General features: G+C 55.0%; 1 protein-coding gene across 1 annotated transcript in view; it reads left to right on the top strand.

Moving 5' to 3' along the window:
* The window catches only part of RNF213 (ring finger protein 213), a 97,912-nt gene that overhangs the window by 2,657 nt on the left and 85,567 nt on the right, over positions 1–9,688 (top strand). The window contains exons 3-4 of the mRNA XM_019644249.1: positions 4,308–4,600; positions 8,816–8,959. Coding sequence (XP_019499794.1) covers positions 4,308–4,600; positions 8,816–8,959 — 437 coding nt within the window. The remainder of the gene's footprint in view (positions 1–4,307; positions 4,601–8,815; positions 8,960–9,688) is intronic.

The raw sequence follows: 9,688 nt of genomic DNA on the forward strand, positions 1-9,688 counted from the left end.
GTGTGTGTGTGTGTGTGTGTGTGTGTGTACACGCACGCGTGGGCAGTCAGGAAATGCAGACCTTGCTCAGGGCTATGGGTAAACTCTGAGGACGCACCTCACGCTGGGTTGGAAGCGCCAGTCCTCTGATCTGCCCGTTTCCGCTGCCTTTGTGCAGAGTGCTTGGTGTAGAGGAGGCAGCTGCTTTGTGGTGTTGATTTGTTTCATTGCTTTTCTTTTGCTGCTCACTCTTTGGGGAGGAGCTCGGCCCAGTCACACCTGAGGGTTCTGTCTTTTCTTTGGAACACCTGGGACCTAAGGTCACAGAGCCACGCACACACTGGGGGGTCAGCTGAGGCCGCTCCCATCGTTGATTCCTTGCTGTTGGCTACCAGATCATGGCATGCCGGAGCCCCGAGTGTCCACCAGCAGGGGCTCTCCCCCAGTCCCCCCGAATCACTAGGATATCTCCCTGGCTGGGGGGACCTTGAACAGAAGCAGCATTTGGGGCTCCAGGAATAAAATAAAACCAAATCTGCTATGTGCCCTGTGCTGTGCTAAGTATTGAGGGAGGACGTATCATGAATCCCCAGTTTACCAAGGTGCCAAGAGCGAAGCACAGAGAGGTTAAGTAACTTGCCCATAGTCACACAGCTAGTCACAGCTTGAATCCCGGCCGGTGGGTCCAGAGCCCATGTTCTAGGAGGAAGCTGTGGTTGAGGTCTTGCTGGCTTCACCATGGAGTGAGGAAAGATGGGGTGCTGGTGGCACCCTACACCTGCCCTGGAGTGCTGTCCACCTGGTCTGGGTGGAAGAACAGCTGCAGCCTCTGCTGCTACTGGCCTGTAGTTGGGGGGGGGCGGGGGTCAGGAAGGTGTTAAGTGTGGGTCTCAAGGGTTAAAATGAATTATTGTAACCAGCTAAACCAGGGTGGTCCTTGGCTAACAGCTGAGAAGGGGCTTGGGGGGCAAACAGAGGAACCCCAGGGGCTTCATCTGAGTCTGGGGCCCTAGAGACTGGCCCCTTTGGGAAACACTCACCTGTCTTGGAGGGTCCCTCCTTTTGGGTTGTGCCAGGGGCTGCCAAGGCCACCAGAACCGGGCCGAAGGAAGCTGTGTCTGAGAACGTGGGTGTGTGGCATTCTTACGAAATGCCATTGAGTTCCAGTGTGCTTGCCTCAGACTTCCCAGGGCTGCCTGTCCTGGAAGGGGGTTGGGGGGAGGGGAGCCCTTTTCCTCCTACCCTTCTAGGTTCTTCAGCTGGTCTAATAATCAAATTGACATAGGACAGATTAACAGGAGAAAAAAACAAATTTAATTTCACACATCCGGGGGCTCCCTAAGAACAGGGGGGCCCAGAGAGGATCAGGCAGTTTGAGGTCTAGGCACCACCCTGAGCTAAGGAGAAGGGGGTGGGGTTGGTAAACAGATGTTTACTGGGTCTTGCAGAGACAGTGGGACCCAGACAGGACTTTGGTTTGCAGGCCCCACCGGCTCCCCCAGTTTCCCACACCGGCCCCTTCTTTGTAAATGTGTCTGGTGACGCTGCTCGGCAGGCGCTCTGTCTGAATTCAATTAGGCAGTGAAGGGGCAGGTCAAAAGCCCTTCCCAAGTCTTTGTTTCTTAAAAATAATGGACGAAAATAATCCTCATGCCGAAGAGACATGTTTGAGGGTGGCAAGATCCCATCCTCCTACAGCAGCTGTCCTCCGCCAGCTCAGAGGCCACTCCAGGGCCACCCGTCCTCAGCAGGGCACGGTCACTCCCGGGCAGGCAACCATCACCTCCCAGCAGTGACGAAGGCTTTGAGAGCTGCTGGGGTCCACTGGCTTCTGGGCTTCCTGTGGGCATGTGAGAGGTGGGCAGGGCCGTTGTCCTTTTGGCTGTGTCATTGTAGTGGTCACTGCTTCTGGGCGGGGCAGGCGCTGGGCCCTGGTCAGTCCGTGCAGGGTGCACAGTAGGGCCGAACACCTCTCTGTTGAAAGGTGAGACTGCCTCTGACCACATACTCCATCCCTAGGGGCCAGGGGTTCAGGGGGTGTGACCCAGGAACACATGACTGCCTCTGGGCCTCTGCTTCCTCGCCCTGGGCTGTGCCTCTGTTTGCAGGAATAGAAAGTGAAACCAGGGTGCTGGGGACTTGACTGGAGTGTGGAGGCCGTCTCCTCTTTTCACCCTGGGGGTCTGAGGTGTCCCAGTTTCTGCAGTGCCTGGAGAGGCCGCAGTGCAGCTGCCCAGGTGTGCCAGGACGCCAGGGTCTGGGGGGCAGTGGGAGGCCCACGGATAAAGGTGTGGAAGGGGACACGCGGAGAGTCCCAGGCCACCCCAGGCCTGGGTAGAGGGTGGCTGGCTTTGCCAGGGGTGATGTTGGGCTGGTTCCGATGGTGAAGGGCTTTGAGGACAGAAAAGGGGCCACAGGTGAAACCTGACAAGCTCAGGAAACTGAAATAAGCACATAAGATGGCGTGAACATAAAAACATTCATAACTAAGGTGGGCCATGGCAGGAAGTCACATCTTTAGCCTGAAGCTTCCTTCATGAAGCCAATCGTCACCTTAAGTGGGCCTGTCTATTGTCTTTTTTGCACCTAGGATGCCATCCTTGGAACCTCAGTCATCCCTTTTTCCAGACCAGAGCAGAAAACTACAGAATCCCTCAGTATTATTCTGGTCCCTTGATGAACTCTCTGTCACCTTGCAGCTGCCTCCTCAGTGCTCCAGCACACTGATCCTTTGAAGCCACAAGGGAGGGTCTCAGGATGCTGAGACCCGAGGCAATAATCTCAGTAAAGCTTCCTTATCGGATGGTCTCAGAATGCTGAGTCCGTCCCAGGGATCATACGTACGTGTGAAAGCACAGCTTGTGTTTGATCACGATGAGGTGGTGAAGCAGTTGCTGGACACATCGAATCAACATACCGGGTTAAGATATTCAGATTTACTCCTCTGTGGCAGTTGAGAATAAAAGCTTTGTGCCCGCCAGAATCAGGGCTCGGTCCACAGAGGCTTGAGACCCCTGCCCGTAGTAACTCTGTCCTTGACTCTTGTATTTCTTAACCTTTCGCTGCCCCTCCTCGAGCTCCCCAGCCCTTGTCACGCGGGACGTGATATCTGGTACCCAATGTGGGACGCCAACTGTTAACTATCCCACACCCACCTGTGTAAAAGAAATACCTGTCTCTCCAATTTACTTTTCTCCAACCTCAGAGATTTCCCCGCTTTGCTGTCTCCCACCCCCTTAATCTACCACCAGTGAGTTTCATGTGAAATCAGAGAAACCTTCCTCTGATTCCTCCTTCGATTCCATGTATAAAATAAGCTGCAAACTGCCATTTTGCGGAGCATTTTTTCAGTCGGTAGAGACTTTGCTTCCCGGCAATTGTCATCAGTGTGGCTCAAATAAACTCTTATGAGCGTTCTCTTAGGCAGGATGTTTTTCCATCGACTGCTTCAAATGCAGTAGAGTCAGCAGAGGCAGGGGCGTCAGGAGGCCCTCCCCACCCCAGGCGCCCACAGCTCTGGCCTGTGCCCCAGGTGGGACCTTGAGTGCTGGAAGGTTATTTGCGGGGAGGGGTGAAGTTCTGGGCAATGTATTGCTTTTTTTATTTTCTGCATTTTCTAAGTTTTCTTGAAGACGTTTTTATAATAGAAAAAAATAAGACAAGGAGCCGAGACACTGCCGAAGTCCGGGGAGGGGCTGGGGGCCGAGACGGTGAATCTGCCCAGAACCCAGAAGCTGCCGAGGGTTCCAAGGTTTTCTCCTGACAGACTTTCACTTGCTTTTTCCTGAGGCTTGACGCACATGCAGCTGTTGTAGGGGCAGAAAATGTTTCCTCTGCTCTTCTAGGTTCTTTGGCTGGTCTGATACGTAAATTGATATAAGACAGATTAACAAAACAAAAAAGTGTAGTAACACACATGCCTCCTGTACACCTGGGAGACACCCAGGAAAACGAGTAACTGCGAAATGGCAGAAGCCACCACCCTAAATACTGTCCTCAGCTGAAGACAAAAGAAGGTGCTAGGGGTGGGGAGTCAGTTACACCTGGAGAGAAGCACAGCCAACAAGGGCAAGGTCATTATGCAGATTGAAATCTTTGCCTTCTGCATTGATTAGAGTTTCTAGAGATGAGGTCACCCTCCCCTTCCTGATGTAGTGTGGGGACCCCCTTACACATGGAGATTCTCTGAACAATGTAGTGTCTTTTACAAGAGGGCAACTTCTACCCAGGGTTCAGGACTCTCTTGTGTGTGCTTGTTCTTAAAATTAACATGCCAGAGAGAAAGATTTTGGGATGACAGATTCTGCTTTCCTTCACTGCCTTTGTAGATTCTGAAAGCAACCCCAAGGTGACATCGGCCCCTGCAGGAGAAATGGAGTGTGGACAGGAGCTAAAGGAGGAAGGTGGCCTCAAGGTGACGTCGGCCCCCAAGGGAGAAGTGGAGTGTGGACAGGAGTCGAAGGCAGAAGGTGGCCTCAAGGTGACGTCGGCCCCTGCAGGAGAAATGGAGTGTGGACAGGAGTTGAAGGAAGAAGGCGGCCCTGTCTCAACCCCAGGCTCAAGTGATGGGTCCGACCAGCCAGCTGAGCTCTGTTCCGACGCCTCCTGGTCCATCTACAGTGTGAGTGAGGGTCCCTGGTAGGGTGGGCCTGGTTCCGCCCCCTTTCCCTGCTGCTGTCCAAACGCTGTTTCCTGCTGGGGTTTCCTCCGCAGCAGAACAAGGTTCCGCATGTCCCCACGGTGTGCCCTCTCCAGGACATCGTCACAGCAATGCTGCCCGGTGGCCCCCATTGATCCCATGCTGGGCAGTGGCAGAGCTGTGCCTGCTTTGTCACATGGTCTCTGGGTTCCTGTCCCGCTGGGGACTCCGCCTGCCCTTTCCTCCTGTCACTCAGCGTGCCGTGTCCTAGCAGCTGGGGCTGGGCTGGGGCTGGGTGCCTGTGTTTCTGCCCCGTGGGTGTCTGCCACCTCTGACGGTGACAGCTCCGAGGTCAGGGCGTCAGGGCGTCGTGTCTCCCCCACAAGTGTCAGACTCCATCTCCTGGGTGAGGGACCATTGGAGCCCCAGACCAGGCTTGGCAGAACCTGGACAGGTTCAGGGGGATGGATGTGAGAGGAGCACCCTGCACTGAAGTGCAGCCTGTCCCCACCCCATGGCAGGTCAGTTCCGGTTTCCTGCCGGACGCTGAGGCAGGGCCACTGTCTCTCTGTATCTGGTCTGGGGCTGGTTTCCTGTCTGGTCCTCAGCTCTTCCTAGTAGTGGCTGGGCCCAGGTGAGAGGTGCCACAGCTCGCACCTTTGTGACCCACTGCGTGTGTGTGCAGTGTGTATATGGAGTGTGTGTGCGGTGTGTATATGGAGTGTGTGTGCGCGAGGTGTGTATGTGGGAGTGTGCGGTGTGTATATGGAGTGTGTGTGTGGGGTGTGTTTGTGTGAGAGCATGTGTGTGAGTGTATGTGTGTTGGGGCAGGTGTGTGTATGTATGTGACTGTTGGGGATGTGTGTGTATGTGTGAGTGTGCATGTGTGTGGCGTGTGTGGTGTGTCCTTCCCCTTGGAGAGTAACACACCCAGAGCCGATGGCCAGCCTGAGCCTGGGCCTCGTGGACCCTGGACGTTTCTGTAAACTTGAGATGAGTATCAGAAAACACACCATGAAGAAGCGTACATGACAGTGCGATTGAAAATGATATTGAGTTCAGCAGGACTAGGTTTGTTATTGTTTTTTTTTAAACTTTGACAGAGTCAGTTTAAGGCTTTTTTGGAAGAAGAAATGGGCAAGAATAACTAAGAAAATTGTGAAGGAGAAAAGTCTTGAGTGGGCCTTGTTTGTACGAGGTTAAGCACAGGGGTTACACAGCCACAGTCACTAACTAACACAGTGCGTTCCAGGGATGGTTGGTGCACAAGAGACAGCCCGACACGGGGTCTGATGCGTATGAACACAGTCCGGAGAAAAAATACATGAATATTCACCTGGTCTCTGAATGGGGAAAGATGTTCTAGTAATTAAAGGGAAAAAAATACAAAAGATTAGTAGAGTTGGCTCCTGAAAAAGCCTTAAAAGAACTGAAAACCTCATAGACTATGGTGAGCACAAATGAGGGGCAGACCGTTTAGGAAACCTTTATAGAGAATATTTGGCTTTGCATACAGAGATTTTTTAGCAAAGAGTGAGTCACCTCAATATGTGAAAAGCTTGTAGAAATCAAGTAGAAACCGGTACCACCTAACAGAAAAACGGGGTGGGCCAAAGATAGATTGTAGCCTACAATGGAGAAGACATAAGTGGCCAGTAAACGTATAAATTCCACTCTGAAACCAAACACTAAAAAATTAAAAGGGCTGCACGATATTATAGTGAACCTTCAAATTAAAGCATCGACTTACAGTCAGTATTTGCAGAAATGGGCAAGGTCCTCCCTCAGGTGCGGCGAGGGGGCGGGACCACCAGCCAGCAGGTACCCCCCCACCTCTCCTGCTCCTCTGATTTCTTTATAAGAAAATAAGCCCAGAAGGCACTTGAAGGTTTGCACCGGGTCCCGTCTCAGCCCCGCTCTTCTGTGTCAGAATGTTGGCACCCACCATAATGTCCCATCACGGGCAGTGCCATTCGTGTCATCTCTATGGCAGAATTAGATAGATACATAAATAAAAAGCGTTTTGAAAAATGTGCAGTAGAGTAAGAGCAATAGAAAGAGCAGAGAAGGGAACTCTGACGGCCGGTCTCGAGAATCACTGAAGAACACGAGCAAAAGGAACATGAGTGTGCCTGGAATTCTGGGAAATTTTAGGGAACCGAGTGAGTGCAGAGTCAGTAAAAGGCGCCTGTGGTGGTTCGGCCCGGCGCCCACGCCCCACTGCATGGCAGTGGTCGGAGGGCTCCACCTGGGGGCCCCGGGTGGCTCCTGGTTCCTTGTTCCCTAGAATCAGTATGTTTGTCTGTTTCAACCTGTCTGGGTCCCGTAAAGGAGAGACACAGGCACCTGCTGTTTTGCATTTTCCTTGGAAAGCGCTCAGGGTGGAAAGCAGCCACCGTGGGTGTTCCTGGAAAACATAGAAGGCAAATGAAACCGCTGCTGCCACCTGGGGTGGAAGGTCACAGGTGGGGCTAACAGGTGTGCCTGTGGGGCGCCTGGGGTGAGAAGCTGGGAGGGAGTTCCTGTGGGAACAAGATTTTGGAAAGGTTCCTAGGATAAGTGGGAGTCCAGAGAAAGACTGGGGTGCCCAGAGCTCCCCCAGGGGCTGGGGAGTCACTCCTCAGTGGGCGCGCAGTTTCCTCTGGGGCCGTGAAAATGTTGGGAACCACAACACTGAGCGTGCGCTCAGAGTGGTTCATTTTATGTCAAGCGATTTTCCACCTCAGCCTAAGAAAACTATCATATTGTCACAGAAGGGAATTAAAAAACGCCTAAATGCGCACATACCCACATGTGAAAGGGGGCTGGAGTGCAGCGCACAAGTGACCGCCGCGGGGTTGTCTCTGGCGTGTAGCTCCCGCGGGCTTTGGTCGTTGTCTCTGTCGCTGCAGTGACCCTACGTAAGCCTCATGGTCAGGAAGCGGCGTGGCCATGATGTTGTGATGGTGGTGGGATGAGACGCCAGGCGGCCAGGGGAAGAGGCCCCAGAGCCAGGCAGGGGCCACGAGGCTGCCCAGCTCCTGAGGGAGGGGTCCTGCGTCCATCTGCCGTGGGCTGTGTGCAGGGTGCGGTGGATAGAGGACAGTGCGGAGCTCCCATCTGCCTGTCGCCTGGGCGGACTGTCTGCTCCTGGCCTTTTCTTTGGTGGCTCTTTGATGCTGATGAACTGGGTGCCTTTGCTTGGTTCTTGCTTCCTTCCCAGCGCCTAATGGACTTGTTCTCCCCTGGGGTAGCTCCCTGCAGCCCTGGCGGGCGAGTTGGGCTGAAGGTGCTGACTGACCCGTGGTCCCTTTCTCAGCTTCCCACCGCCAGGTGACAGGAGCCAGCTGGCCTGGATTCCTGGCCCTGAGCGGGCGGGCTCTGGGCAGGGGCCCGCCCCGAGTGCCCATTGCAGAAATACTGATGATCTGCCTCCCAGCCCTTGGTGACAGGGTCCCAGCCTTTCCCATTGTCCCCCCCTCGAAGGCAGCGCCTAGGGGGCCCAGCTGCCCCCGTGGCCTGGGCCCGTCCAGGTGAGGCGGAGCCCGGCCCCCTGCCCAGGGCCTCACAGACGTTTCTCCTCATGTCCACGGCAGCTCCAGCACAGGGGCTGGGCCTCGGCTCTGCTCCCAACTGCCTTTGGCCAGGCTCCTCCCTGCCTGGTCCCATGTGCTCCGCGGCACATTAGCAAGCTCCTCTGGGCCTCGTCCCCTTCCTCAGAAAGAGGAGGAGGCTGGGGGGAGGAGGAGATGGGTGCCTCCTGGCCAGTGTGAGCTCTGGGCCAGCTGAGATGCACCATCCACAGAGGGGTGGGCGCTGCCCCGTCCCCAACATCCCCCAGAGGCCTGACCTGGCTCTGCTTTAGGTGCCGGGCTGCCCAGTCCTCCCAGAACCTTGCCACAGCTGCACCTGTGTGGGAGCAGTAGCCCAGGTGTTGGGACGGCGGCCCTAGACAGCCGAGACCCAGGCCTTGGCACGGGCTCAGTGTGCCAGTTTATACAGGGCACCCATTTTGCTGTGGGGCACTTAAACGGCTTTGCTCTGCCCACCTACCTGCCTGCGGGAGCCGTCTCTTGGCTCCCTACCTGCTGCTGCTGGCCTGGACACCGGGGTCTGGGGAGCTGGCTGGGCCTGAGTCAGGGGTCCGTGAGGGCTCTACAGGAGGGGTGCCTCTGGTCCACTCACCTTGTCTGAATGAAAGGGGTCCTGTTTCAACAGGGAGTTGCGTCAGAGGTTTTTGTAGATGCAGTCGCCCGCACGTCTGATGAGCTGGAGGCTGCTAATTACCCTCCCAGCAAAAGAAGAAAAGAGGACGCAAGCACATGTGAGGTGGCTGACGTGCTCTCTGCAGACCCTGAGCAGGTAGTTTGCCTAAATGTGGGAGCAGAGGCCTCCTACCGTGGTCTGCTCTGCTGTGCACCTGCATGCGAGTCCAGCACCCCTGACAGGCAGGCAGGCTGGGGCGCTCCCCCCTTCTCCTTTCCTCCCCCTCCCCCTGGTCTGGTCTGTGTCAGAGCCATGCCTGTGGGTTTCGGCTCTGGGGACTGAGGACTTCGTGCTCACATTATCTTGCCGCTTTTATGCCCCCTCCCCCGCCCCCACAATCTTCCGTCTATCATTTGATTCCTTGTGAAACTGTCTCCTTTGAGATGTGGGGTAACGTACCTGCCGAAAGCTGCACAGGCCACCTTAGCCGGTCCCCCGTGAGGGCCAGAGCCTTCTGAGATGCCGGTCCCCGCCGCCGCCTGTGGTGACGGGCCCGGGTCCAAACACCAGTGGTGTGGCTGGACGCCGCTGAACTTAGCCTCGGGTTTCTGGAAGTACAAGGCCTGACTTTGTTCATTTTCTGCAGCATTAGGAGTGTCGCAGCGCTCACTGATGACATGAAAAACGAAACTAGCCCATACATGTAACCAAAGTATTTTTGCTTATGAGGAAAAGCCTGTCAGATGGGTGGGGTTTTGTTTTTGTTAAAAAGAGGGCTTGGGGGCCGGCCGAGTGGCTCAGTTGGTTAAGAGCTCGCTCAAGAGTTTGAGCTCTGAGCAACAGCGGTTCGAGTCAGCCTGAGCTGAGCAGCCGTGAGCTGCCAAC

This window comes from Hipposideros armiger, unplaced genomic scaffold (assembly GCF_001890085.2).
Source record: "Hipposideros armiger isolate ML-2016 unplaced genomic scaffold, ASM189008v1 scaffold_87, whole genome shotgun sequence".
Taxonomy (NCBI): Eukaryota; Metazoa; Chordata; class Mammalia; order Chiroptera; family Hipposideridae; genus Hipposideros; species Hipposideros armiger.